The sequence below is a fragment of the Podarcis cretensis genome (assembly GCF_951804945.1).
Source record: "Podarcis cretensis genome assembly, chromosome: 15".
Lineage (NCBI taxonomy): Eukaryota > Metazoa > Chordata > Lepidosauria > Squamata > Lacertidae > Podarcis > Podarcis cretensis.
Window position 1 is genome coordinate 22,215,607 of NC_137185.1, and position 13,902 is coordinate 22,229,508.

The window sequence follows — 13,902 nt, forward strand, 5'->3', positions numbered from 1 at the left end:
CAGAGGGATTCTTTCAGTTGTGATTTCTGATCATTTCTACCACACTTTATTGGTTTCAAGCATCTATATACTGCTTCGTGCCATACTTTCCAAGGCTCACTTTTAAAATGTGCAAAGCGTATTGCGGTCCTCAACTTGTTGGTTCTGGCTCTCACAGATGGAGAACTGAGACTGGGAGATTGTAGAGCCACCCCCCTCAGGCTCTGCAGCTGAGCTATCATTCCACCTCCTATTTTCCCAAGCCATCCCTCAAACCACAGAGCCACGCGGTCGACCAGGGATGCTCAAATAACCACCTTGAATTTGACACTGAAAGTATTTCTGTGTCTGAGAAAAAGAGTATGTGTTGTCCTGCATGATGATCACACATGTGCTCATGAAGTGGCCACAGCAGGGGGCAGCTATGGCCAATTGTGGCTTCTTGTTGCACCCAGGAAGAAAACATTCCTGGCAGTCTAGAAAGTACACCGTGCCTGCATTTTCCATGGGAAGGTGTGGTGGCGCAGGTGGTAGGAGGGGCCTATCCCTCTGTATCCCCTGTCCCAAAGTGGACATCAATCCCTTCCCACGCCATCCCTTGGCGCTCCTGTTCACTGCCCCGCAAGCAGCGTCCCCTGCGCTCTTTTCAGCACCACGGACAGCGTCTCCCTCCGTCGCCTACATTCGCCACTCCTGTGGGTGACATCGGGCAAAGCCGGTTTTTCCCTCCGCCCTGCTAACCCGCGATTGGCTCGCTGGAGATCCCCCTTCGGAGCGGCCCTCAAAGGCGCAAATCCTCTCCCTCCCCCCTACCCCCAGCTTCCGAAAGCCCTTGAAGGATCCACCTTGCTCTTCTCTCTTGGCTCGCTCCAAACCGTGAAGGGAGGAGGAGGAAGAAGAAGAAGAAGAAGGCGACTGAGAGAGAACCCTACTCCTGGTTGGCTTCAAAAGCAACAAAAAGACCCGGAGAGACAGAGGACAAGAGCCAGGGAGTTCCTTTTGTGCCCCCCAGCCCGGATCCGCGTCTCCAGAAGCGGGGAGATGAACCTCAACTTCACCTCGCACGCGGTGGCCCACTCGGTGTCTTCCCACAGGCCAACTTCCTTCTTCATCGAGGACATCCTGCTCCACAAGCCCAAGCCCCTTCGGGAAGTGGCCCCCGAGCACTTCCACAGCCCCCTGGCCTCTCGGGTCCCTCTGCTGGACTATGGGTACCCCCTGATGCCCCCGCCGACCATCCTGGCGCCTCACCCGCACCACCCGCTCCATAAGCCGGATCACCACCACCCTTATTTCTTGACCACTTCGGGTAAGCGCTCCTTCGCCGTCGCCTCTCTGCCTTTGGCTTGAGGAACCGCGCGAGTCTCTGTCGTGTGCGTTGCCTGGTACCCAAACTCGTGCCGATGTGTGTCCGGTGCCACAGGTTGGCTATTGTTGGTGGGTGGGCTTTTTTCGGGGAGGGGAGGCTTTAAAAAGGAGAGGAAGCTGCCCGCTTTGCTGTCCAAGAAAAGGCAAAGCAAAAGTCCAGTCAAGTCTAGCCGCGCTGCTGATGCGAACGGTATAGTCGAGAACTCCCCAAATCAGATTTCATCCAGGTGGTTGCCAAACTTTCTTCTTTACGCACAAAATGACAAGATGCGGGTTGAGGCTTTTAAAAAATTCAGAGCAGCGAGGGCATCTTCCGTCCCTGCTCTCTTTGTTGAATCATAGAAGCGGGGAAAGGGCGCTGGAAGTTTGGGAATCAGCCCCTTGACGCAGAGATCCTCCGCTTGCGTCGCGGGCATGAAAATCCCTCAGTTATATGAGTTTCAGTTCGTCCTTAAAAGAATCGGAAGCCTTTGGAAGTAAAGTCCTCTTGGTCTCTAACTTCCAAGGTTTCTGACTTCCGATGCTCAAAAATAAATCAAGCCAAACCTTAATAACTTTTCAGCAATGTCACGATTGAATCTGAAATTCTAAAATAAAACGCGGTAGGGAACTTCTTTCCCACTGAATACAAATAAATAAATGAACTCACGCGGTCGCTGTTTTCCTTCAGACTTTTAAATGGGGTTCTCTTGAAGAGGAAGAGAAGACAGATTGATATTTTGTGGAGCGACCAGTGGTTGAAATTATAATTTAACCATGAATCATTCTCAGTTTGTAAACGAAAACGAATATTGGATTTATCTTCGAACCGAATTCATCCCACTATTTAGACTCCAGTATTTAGAACCCGTTAAAAACAAGACGCTAATTAATTTAGAATAGAGCCGGAACCAATTGTCATTTTGACCAAAAGAAAAAGCATCAACCCGTTATCTTTTAGAATGTATAAGACTTACATATTTACAAAGGGATAGAAAAAGGAAAGGGAAGAAAAGGCAAAATATCAGACGAAAATTTAAAATTTATTTCCTTAAAATTTATTTAATTAGAAATTATAAGTAATATAAGGGAACGTTGCTTGAAATTGCACAGGATTGCAACCCAAAAGACTGGGAAGCTTTCGAGAGTTGCCAAGCGCACAAGAATGTTTCCTTGAGATGGTTTGATTCAATCCCGTTTTTTCTGTCATGAAAATGCAAAATCAAACAAAAATAAAATAAATTTTTAAAAAGTCGATAAGGGAAAACATCTTAGAAATACGAAAACAGTAGTCATGAAAAGAAACACACGAACCTTGCAGCTTGCCTATGGGGAATGTAAACGACACTTAACGGTTATACGATTTAAAACGGGGAAGGTAACCCGTATAGAGTATCGCATACAGAAATAAGGAGTCGCAGAGAGCGCAAGTTTTTAAAGGCTTCAACGAAATCAGATGCATAGGTGTCGACTCCCTGCGGCCCTGGGAGCACCCACAAAATTCCCCATGAAGGGGCCGCGCACCCACAAATTTTGGCGCCAGGGCCATGCACGCTGCAGGGCACCCACGACCCCGGGTACCCACGGTCGCGGCCAAGCTGGCATTCCTGATCAGATGTGAAGTCAGGCTGGCGGGTGCAGACGGTCGCTCTTCCACATTCTGCTCCCACCCGCAGATCCACCTGAGAGGTGATCAAATAAAATCCTCCTTAGGACTCAGCAGGATGATAGGGAAATAACTCTGTTTTGCCGGCCACCAGGGTGAACTGACACCCGGTAAAAGAGTCTTCTGCAATGCATCCACTCTGGGACGTGGAATTACAGGGGGGTTCTTTTTAAATGACGAACTTTTGCAGAGTCTTAAAAGCCAGAAAACAAAGGAGAAAAACGAGGGTGGAAGCGGAAAGGGGCAATAGCTGCGGAGTTGGTCACAAATACTTAATGACCCATTTGGACTCACATTTGCATTTGGGAGATTAGGTGGAGGCTAGATCAACTCTAGGAAACCTTAACAATGAAAGATGTCAGAGGAAGCGGTTGATGCTGATGCTTAATGGCCTCCGGACTTGCAGGCTCCCTTTATTTTTCCAGGAAGGCAGAAATTCAGCAGGAAAAGCTCTTCCCGCCGCTGTGTTGGGGAAGGGGAAAGCTTCACCGACAGATTTTCTGTCTGTTACGCAGCAAAGTCACAGGAGCTCTGCCATGGCTAAAGAAAAGTCCTCCTGAAATCCTCTCCCCCCCCCAGCCCAACTGATGTAGTAGCTGACAGCGAAGAAGTCCTGAGTTCAAATTCTAGCTTGCGGGGTGAGGGTTAGGACTGCTGGCAGGATCATCGCAGGGACATGCACGCAATTTTCTTCTTCTGCTTGTCCACTCAGAAGTCGGTCCTATTGACTTCAATCTACGAAAGCGTGTAAATGTGTGAGGTTGTAGTCTTTTAGCTCTGCCTCTGAAGCCACCGCTACACTGAGCTGTTTTGGTCGGTAGACCTTTAGAGAGACTGTTCGTTCCTTTACCCTGGAAGAAAGGGGAGGGGAGCTTTGTGTCTTCCAGGGAACTGGGGTAAGGGTGGGTGGGCTGGAAGAAGAACGTCCCACTTCTGTCATGATCGACGGGGGAGATTTTGGACCGGGACGCAGGAACTGGCTCAGGTGCTGAGCTAAGAAAACACCACCTCCCAGTTCCTTGAAAAAGCGCCCCGCAGCGTCCAGACTCCAAGCACTCCAGACCACGGAACGAGTTGCTCCGGGGCTCTTCAACCACCGTTTGTTTCTCTTAGAAACCCGCCCCAATTTTGAACCGTGCTCACTCACGTGCGTAAAAGAGAGGTTTGGGAACAGAAGAGCAGACCTCGCGCTTAATCCGTTTTAATTAATCCGGGCCAAACGGCAGAGGATTTTCTACCCTTTCGGGTGGCTGCCTGAATTCAAAGAAAGTGGAGTGCGGGGGTGGGAGGGAGATAAGGCGCCGGACTGGGTGGGAAATGACACGTATTAAAACGAAGTCTAGTGAATAGGGGAAATAAGAGGTAAATGGCCCCTGTCCAAAGATTAAGCGGGGAATATAGAATGAGGGAGCTCAGTGCTACTCCTAAGAGGCAGTGTGGTGGTGCTAGGTGTTGGGAATGGCAAAACAACAACAACCACAACAACAACAACCCTACTCTGGCGGTTGCAATGCTACCTTTTTGGCCGTTGCTTCCCCATCCCCGGCTGCGTTCACATAAACGAGGCCGCACGGTGGTTTGCAATTGATTTACTGTTGAGGCCTCTCGGCGGTTAGGCGCTGCGATGGCTACATGGAGCTTCCACGGGCAGGGGCAGTCTACCCCTGTTTGGCGGAGACCATGGCGCCTCCATTCCCAGTGCCTGGACTTCTTGGAGGGCATTGGCCTGGGACTGCGCGGACCTTTATCTCCCCTCTCCCACCAAGAATCCATATCTATCGATCTCTCCTTAAAGGTGGGCTGTGGGTTGTCGGTGGGGCGCCTGGCAGGCCCGCCACGGATCCGCTCGTGTCTTCCTTGCAGGGGTGCCGGTGCCCGCTCTCTTCCAGCCTCACCCGCACGCCGAGCTGCCGGGCAAGCACTGCCGCCGTCGGAAGGCCCGCACCGTCTTCTCGGACTCGCAGCTCTCCGGCCTGGAGAAGCGCTTCGAGATCCAGCGCTACCTTTCCACTCCCGAGCGCGTCGAACTGGCCACAGCGCTCAGCCTCTCGGAGACCCAGGTAGGGCCGGGCTGGAAGGATGGGGAGGGACGAAGCGCGGTGGGTAGGTGGGTGGATGAGTGGGTGCAGTCAGGCACCCCGCAAAAGCCCCCGGCCCCCAATGGGGGAGAAGGAGAAAGCAGCTGTCTTAAAGGGGAGTGAGCCAGCCTTGGGATGCCGGGTGACCGAGGCTGCGGTCCTCCTGCCTTACTCGGGAGTCGGTCCCATGGAGGACACGAGGGGGCTTACTTCTCAGGAAACATGCGCAGGATGCTGCTTGCAGCTGTCATAAGTCCTGGCTCAGTGTGTTGAGAGCCTTTCTGTGTGGTGGAGGCGAAAGGAGGAATTCAGGCGGCACAAAAAGAATTTAAACAGAAACAGTAAAGCAAAATGTTCGTGTCGAATTATTTTTAATTGATTTGAGTTCTCGCCCTTTGAGTTACAGCCCCGGCCCACGGGGCAGTTTATGATATTTCAGTGAAACCCGAACAACAGCAAAATAGTAGTAGTGGTAGCAGTAGAATTAATAATGATGATAATGATGATAATGATGATAATGATGATGATGATGATGATGATAATAATATATTGTAGAGTTGGAAGAGCTCCTGAGGGTCATCTAGTCCAACCCCCTACAATGCAGGAATAATAATAATAATAACAACAACAATAATAATAATATGCCATTGGGACAGAATTTAAAATCATAAATCAGCCATCCCGTAAGTTCACCAGAGAGATGTCGGTTCTCAAATCTGCCACCCCAGGAGCAAATGGAGCTTAGTCTGTCGTCTGAACTGGATTGCATAGGACCATCACTTCACTTCGCAAGGTTCCAGAACTGACACAGTAGCTCAAAAGACCTGCCCCGAGGACCCTACGGTTTGCATGTCAATAATGGGAGGGCAACGGTGAAGCTAGCGGGGCATGGAGATGAGCAGATGACGTTCTGCTACAAAGTCGTGTAATGAGGCTAGCCTGTGGATGTTTACTCGGAAGTAAGCCTTAAGGATCTCAGTAGGGTTTACTAGCAAATTAAGCCTACGTAGGATTGCAGCGTTAGGTTTCCTTTCCCTTGCGCAACTCCACGCACGCTTTACCTGGGAGTAAAATCCCGCTGAATTTATTTGCGAATAAAGAATGAGGCATCTGGCTTGAACCCAATCTGAAACCTACGGTGAATGGGGAGGGCAGTTTTTCTCTACCCATTGAGCCCGCCCGTGTGTGTGTGTGTGTGTGTGTGTGTGTAAGAGAAGGATGGGCTGACATTGCGGGGTGTTGAAGAAGCCCCCCTTACACAACCTCAGTTTCCCACTTGTCTAAGGCTCCCGCTTCTTCTCGGGAGTTGTGGCCAGAACGCTTTGCAAGCTTCCGTGAACCTTGGAGCGGCCCCATGCTGTGTTTAATGGCAGGCGTGCGCTAGGATCCCCGTGAAACAGTCTAAGAAACCCAAAGAAACTGGGCTCCAAAATAGTTGTCCAACGTGTTCACAATGCAGATGTGGACACACGGAGGCATTTCAAGTCCTCCCCGGACTTTCCACTTGACCTAGAAAATGTAAACCGGTTCCCCATCCGGATCATCATTTCCCCGCTTTCTTTTTCTTTCAAACAAGGGAACTTTTGTTTTGTCCACTTGGCAAATGTGCCTTTCCCATTCGGTCCCCTCCCTTCCACCCTTTTCCAGTGCCATCCCACCCACTCCGCAGGGATGGCGTTTGGTGTTCCGAATATCTCTCCCTTCTGACGTGCGCCCGAGCCAACCCTCGCCGCTTCTCCTTGCAGGTGAAAACGTGGTTCCAGAACCGTCGGATGAAGCACAAAAAGCAGCTGCGGAAGAGCCAGGACGACCCCAAGGCCCCCGGCGCGGAGGACAGCGCGGAGCAGGGGGCCAGCAGCGAGCCGGAGCTGGCGCCGCCAGACAAAACGGCGCCCGGCGCTTCTTCGGCCTCCTCCTCGGCCGAGCCCCGCAAGGGCGGCCACCCGCCTCCCTTCCTGCTAGAGGAGACCGAGGACGAGGTGGACATAATCGAAGGGGCGGAGCTTTGTGGCCCTCAGCACCTCATCTAGGGCGAGCTCGGACTCGGGGGCTCAGCCAAGATGGGCTGGTGTGGGACTGGCCCGACGCGGGGAGGAGTGGGGTGGGCGTCCGCAGCTAAGAGACTCCTGGGTCCACTTGAGGACAGGTGGCCGATGGATCTGACCCCGGACTCTGATCCGAGAAGACCAAACCCCGGACAGATGTGAGAGAACCCCACTGACCCATTCATCCATCTTCCTCCTCCTCCCCTCCTTTTTAGGACTGGGAATCTCCACCAACATTTCCCCGCCCCGTCGAGTTAGGCAAAGGTTGTGGGAACGGGGCGGAGGAAATTGAGCGAGGCTCAGAATCCGGATCAGATCCATCCAGGTGATCTTCTCAGCTGGAGGAGGGATTTGGACCATGGCATTTTTAAACACCTGTATTTTTGCGCGCGGGGTTGAGTGGATTCCATCCCCCGCCCCCAATTCCTATGGTAAATGCAGAAATTAAATTGAAGTCGGGGGGATGAATGGCAATTTCTCTGAATGCAAATATAAACCACGAACTCTTCGATCTCTGTTACGTGGAAGATGCAAAGAAGGTAACGTCAGTAAGGCCATTTAATAATACGCGTGAAAAACATATCATTTCTAGGAAATTTAATTCTCAGAATGCTTGAGATTCTATCTCCAAACAGCCCGATCCTATAGCGTGTGTTTGCTCAGAAGTAAATCTCTGCGCCTCCACTAAGACTTGTTCCCAGTGAGCATGCACAGGGTTGCAAACTTAGTAAGACCGTTGCAAGTAAAGGCCACGATCCAAGCAAAGTTAGAAGCATTTTGCAGTCCCATTAGTTTCAAAATGGGAGTTAAAGCGCACTTAGATCTTTCTCCTTGGCATAAATGGACTTTTAGGGTGCTTAATTATAAAAGGATTGTGTCTGAAATTTATTCCATGCTGTACATAGGATTTTTTTTTTTTAAAGTCATTTTCTCTAGAAAGTTGGGCGTCTGCTCTCAGAAAGATTGCTATAATACAAATATAGTTATGGATTTTTAAAAAAATGTGGACAAATTTAGCACTGGAAATTTTAAAAGACAAAAGTCAGAATTAGGCATTTGCCTTCAAACGCTGTACTGAAAGGTGTGGAGCGGGGGAAAGTTACCTCTACAGAAAGGTAAGGCGTTGTCTTACCTGAAAAAAGGTAAGACTTGTACTTTGCTAGGCTGGATGACCTCTGGAATGTTGTTGTCGCTGTGGACATTCTGCAAGGGCAAGGAGGCTGGACTAAATGACCTCTGAGGTCCTCTCCAGCTCTGAGAGCCTAATGAAAAATAATACCTTCCCAAAGTATCCAGGAGGATTGATGGCTTGAAGAAGCCAATAAATAAAATCCGTTCCAAAGAGAGGAAAGACAGATGAACCCGCAAAGATTCTCAAGCTATTTAAGCGTCTGGCTGTGTGGAAATTCTACCCTCTCGCCTTCTGCTGCTGCAAAACAACAGTCTAACGGGTCTTTAAAGACTGCAGTGCTATGCCCACTTCCTTGGGACACTGTTACTTGGGAGGAAGCGCCGTTGAGTTCAACGGGAGGGACTTCTGAGCAAACACGCACAGGACGGCCGGGGATGCATGTCCTTAAAAGAGCAGACAGTCTTGGGTATGTCTACTCAGAAGTAAGTCCTACCGATTTCAGGCAGTCTGCACAGAATCGCGCCATTCGGTGCGTGCTCATCCTCCAGAAGTAAGGCCTGTGGCATCCCATGTTACCCACCCAATAAGTGCGCGCAGGACTGAAGCCACAAACCCTGTTGTTCTTTGTAAAGTGCCTGAGAGCCCTCTCAGAAGAATCTCACCTCTTGAAGAAGAAAAAACTCACCCTGTGTAACGCAAAAGCTCTCAAGCGCATGACACTGATGTTTTCCTGTCCTTATTAAACGCCCCTCCCAAATAAACAGCTTTTAGGGTGGTTAGAAAAGAAGTCTGGTTGCAAGGACAGAGCAGAGCGCAGCGCCTTCCAAGAAAACTTTTTTTGGGGGGGCGTAATTGACCAATTGGCAATTGGCAAGAGTAAGGAACTATGTGTGTGAGAGACAGAGAGACACTCCTTCTCTTAATTTCATCCTGCTATCCCCTATAACCGTGTCCAAATTCCAGTTAATTTCCTGCTTATTCTCTTCCACTAAGCTTTCTCCCACCGCCATTTGAGCAAGCCACACATTCCTCATACCATGTTAGAAAATAAAACCTCCCTAGAACTGAACCCTTAAAAAAGACCCTGGTGATGGATGTCTGCTGCCTGTAAGGAAAGGATTTTCACGTTCAGTTACACCGTAGGACTAAAATTCCCTTTGGGTCTAGTTTACTTAGATCTTGCCTAAGCCTTCTGCAGAACGGGAGCATTTCGGGGGGCGTTTGGAAGAGAGACACAGCCCTTGTCTACTTTGCTGTGTGGAGGGACCCCTAAAGTCAAACTTCCCGCCCCTCGGAGCCTGTGGCCAGATTACAGCTTTGATCCTGTGTTTCGCTCGCCACTGTTTCCTTGTCCCTTTGGCCTTTCGAGGTCCCGATTTTTCATCCCCACGGTCTGATCCTGTCTCGAGTTTTCCCCAGCCAACACCGGCCTTGTTCACTCATGTATACAAAAGTTAAATGCTTGAAATAATGTATGTTTCCCCCGTTTTTGTGGGTTTGGAGAATATTAGCGAAAATATACTACTACTACTACTACTACTACTACTACTACTACTAAAAATATAATTTTTACAAATCGCACGTAGGGAAACAAAATAAACATTCGAATAATGGGTGATTGTCATCTTGCGACTCTCTTGCGGTAACGAAACCAACCCAGATAAAAGATTCATCCATGCATATTTACTCCGAAGTAAGACCCTCGTGCTACGTTCGAGGAGACAGTCTTACTCCCAAGTAAGTGGTTGCAGCAGCCTTAATCGGTTGATGTGTAAGGAAGGATGGGGTTTATTTTCCCTATCCCTCCGTCCTCTCCAAAGTTAGCTCCCTGCCAGGATCTTGCAGAACTGTTCCCGCCACAGCAAAACAGGCCATTCCCTCTTAGTTCACCCCATAGAGTGAAATGGGAGCAAATGCATCGGCTCCTTCTGCTCTGAGGCTGCCGTCGAAACATGCAAGACTTGATTGAATGCCCCACTGAAATCACTGGGTCTTGCTTCTGGGCAAAGGATCAGTTTGCAGATGTGGCGTTCAGAAAAGAAAGGATTTTTTTAATTAAAAGAAAAGTGGGGTAGTGTTTCTCAAATTATAAAATATTTGTATCGCGTCAAAAGGAGTAGCGTAGCCATTTGCAAGACCTAATAGGCAGCCTGCCTTTGCTGATTCGTGCTGCTGATTCAAATCAGCCTTTTTAAAAACCTATGGTTAGATAGTTCCAGAGAAATAACCCTGCTCTTTTGGAAGGAATGACAAGAGAAAAGTAGAAAGAAAGAAAGAAAGAAAGAAAGAAAACATCTCAGTCATTTTAACAGCTATGCTAATCTTATGACAAAGTAAGTAATTCAAACGGGCATTCCCCTTTCCCCAGTTAAGGACTGCAACCCAATCAATTGATTACAAACATTCACCATGTAATCCTATATATGTCTATTCAGAACTAAATCTCACAGAGTTCAAAGGGACCCACACTCAGGTAAAGGGGCACAGGAGTACAACCTTACTTGACTAAAATGGGGACCTGATATATTGGCCAGATTTATTTATTTTTAAAATGTATTTTAATACCAATACACGGGGAAAGAGAGGATCGCTAGCACCCTCTTGGCAGAGGCACCACCCACTTCTCACACCACCCACTTCTTTCCTTTATGGGGGACCTGTGGCTTGCTGTATGTTCTTAGACTACAACCACCATCAGCTCTGCCCATTGGCCATGCTGGCTGAGGTTGATGGGAGCTAGAGTCCTATGTGCCTGCAGCAAGACAAATGTGTACCATCTGAAAACGAGCAAAGTACAGTGGTGCCTCGGGTTACATACGCTTCAGGTTACAGACTCCGCTAACCCAGAAATAGTACCTCAGGTTAAGAACTTTGCTTCAGGATGAGAACAGAAATCGTGCTCCGGCGGCGCAGCAGCAGCAGGAGGCCCCATCAGCTAAAGTGGTGCTTCAGGTTAAGTACAGTTTCAGGTTAAGAACGGACCTCCGGAACACATTAAGTACTTAACCCAAGGTACCACTGTATGTTTCTTGATTCAGAACTACTGTGTTTACTCATATGAAAGTGTAAGCAAATGTAATCAGCAGCTTGATCAACTAATGAAATTAAACCCATATGATTACTGATAATCGACGGACATAACTTGAAGCGGCGGCGGGGGGGGGGGCTGCCCTACTTCAGTCAAAGGAACATAGGGATGCATAGATAGATGGATGTTTGTGGGGATAGAGGGATTAAAATCGCACACTCTAAATGAATCAGAGTGGAATGTCCCCAGAGCACTATGCATTTATTTATTTTACAAAATTTATATGCCACTGACTCTAGAACAACAGTCTAAAATAGTCATTAAAATTCCAATAAAAATGCAAAACATTAGAAACAAGTTACATAAACATTTGAAAACATGAAATGAAATCAGTACGGCAATTTCAAAACACTTACACTTCCTAAAACCACGTTGACAAAATTACGTGCCAAAATTCTATGGCTTGAACGAAGAGTTTTGCAGAGACCAAAACCAATACACTGAAGGCACCTGCTTAAGGCAAATCTTAAAAAATGTAGTATAAACACTAACAATTGAGAAACACTGGCCTGCAAGTGCTCCAAGTGGAGAACAGCCTTTATCAAAGGTGTCATGGGCTTTGAAGACACTTGAACTCAAGACACTAGGGAGAAACGCCCTCACCATCATCAACTCCTGACCAGAAACCTATGTCCCCACTGTGGAAGGATGTGTGGATCCAGAATTGGCCTCCACAGTCACTTACGGAACTCGCTGTTAAGACCGTGTTTATGGAAGACAATCTTACTCAGCTACGAGTGATCGCCCAAGAAGATGTTAAACATACAACATCTTAGGAATTTCTAAAATGACCCTGTAAGGTAGGCCAGTACGTTTGTCCCCATATTACAGGTGGTGTATGTTTGTGTGCACTTATTTTGCAAGTATTGCGTAAACAGCAGGGCTGAGCTTTGTGTCAGAGACTTCTGCTTAATAGTGCTGTGCCACTGACAGGTCCTTTTAGTGGGTCCACTTGTGGGAATGTTCAGTGTCGCAGGAGAGGATATATTGTTTATTAATATCCTTCCTAACTTGCGCTAGCAAGTTTCTTTACTTAGCAGAGTTTACATTCCCCTTTTACATGCACAGCAGATAGCTGGTTGCAGGCTCGTGTGAGCATCTCACTATTATACAATTCAGTCTGTCTCAGACTGAATTGTACGTTCCTGGTAAGTTCCCTTGAATCCCTCTTAAAAGAATAAAGACGCCATAATCTTAATAAAAGTTAATAAAAGAAGTTTACTTACATCAGTTCACAGTTGGATTCCTGAAGGCAGACTTAGTTTCAAATATGTACATGTGGATCTACCCCATATGGGGGAATAATCCCAGTGTTTCTGCTAGCTGAGAGCTAGCAGAGCAGTCCTAGCTAGAAGCTGGTCAGACAAAAGAGGAGGTCAAAAAGGGAGGTGTGCTGCGTGACTTTTGTTACCTGAACAGGTTTTGTCACACCCACCTTCTATCACACGCAAAAGGAAGGATGCTCCAGGCAGGAGGAACAGGAAGTTTCAACTGGCTGGACCAAACATTCCCTCGCATGTCTCCTCTAGCATTACAAGGAATGTTGTACTTGACTGCCTCTCATGGATCACATCTCATACCACTAAGATGGGTTGAGGGTAGGCTCCACTTCTCCAAATCACTTCACCCCTGAACACAGTTCTTGATTTGTACCTATTGAAATGGGCTCAAGGCTTACACTGTTAGATGCAACCAAATGCTGAAAGACCGGGGGCTCCGGCTGTGTGGTGAAGTGATCACACATTGGCTACCCCATTCTCTCTGAGGAGAAACAACCCACCCCCTTGACAAAAATCCAGTTTTCATTTGAACCTCATCTCAACCCTCTTGTAAATGGGCTGGTGAACTTGCTATAAAGATAAATGATGGTGGATTTCAAGCTTTCTGTCGTCATGGAACAAACTCAGTTTGCACAGGGACAACCCCCCCCCCTCCGGTCACATGCTGCAGGAACACTGCTGATAGCCTAGCGCACACACTCAGTTCATAAACAGTTCTGGCCAAAACTCTGTTTGAACTGAGGCTACATACAAATGACCCACAAATTAGAATTGTGGGTTCCAGTCTTAGTCATCCTTTGGCTCATTGAGATCAATGGAACCCTAACAAGTACAGTATGATTAGGGCTGTACCCATAACCATGTCTGCTCAGAAAACAAGCCCTATCTAATTCAATGAGGCTTACTCCCAGGTAAGCAGAGTTAGGACTGCAGCCTAAAGCTTCGTACATAGAATGCTTTTAGGGCACTTGGGATTGCCTAAAGAATCCTGGGAACTCTAATTTGCCCTTCACAGGGGTACAATTCCCAGCACCCTTAAACTACAACTCCCAGGATTCTTTGGGGGGAAGTCAGGTGCTTTGAATGTACGACATGCACACAACCAGTGTCTTGATTCAGCTCTATGGTTTCCCCCACTTCTGAGTCTGGCTCTCCCCCCCCCCCTCACTTCACATCTTTGCCCTATATCTGACAGATGTACTGGCCAGCCATTTGAACATACCGGTAGATCTTGTTCATCTGATCTGCACTTGCCCCTGTGCTTCAGACAAACTGCCTGCCTTTAAA

The 13,902-nt window shown here is 48.1% G+C and overlaps 1 protein-coding gene across 1 annotated transcript; it reads left to right on the forward strand.

Moving 5' to 3' along the window:
* Positions 1-970: 970 nt before the first annotated feature.
* Positions 971-7,100, forward strand: BSX (brain specific homeobox; the record flags this gene model as incomplete). The annotated part of the gene is made up of 3 exons (XM_079955956.1): positions 971-1,288; positions 4,856-5,052; positions 6,816-7,100. Exons 1-3 carry the CDS (start codon positions 1,021-1,023, stop codon positions 7,098-7,100), a joined length of 750 nt encoding a protein of 249 aa, XP_079812082.1. The 5' UTR covers positions 971-1,020.
* Positions 7,101-13,902: the final 6,802 nt, after the last annotated feature.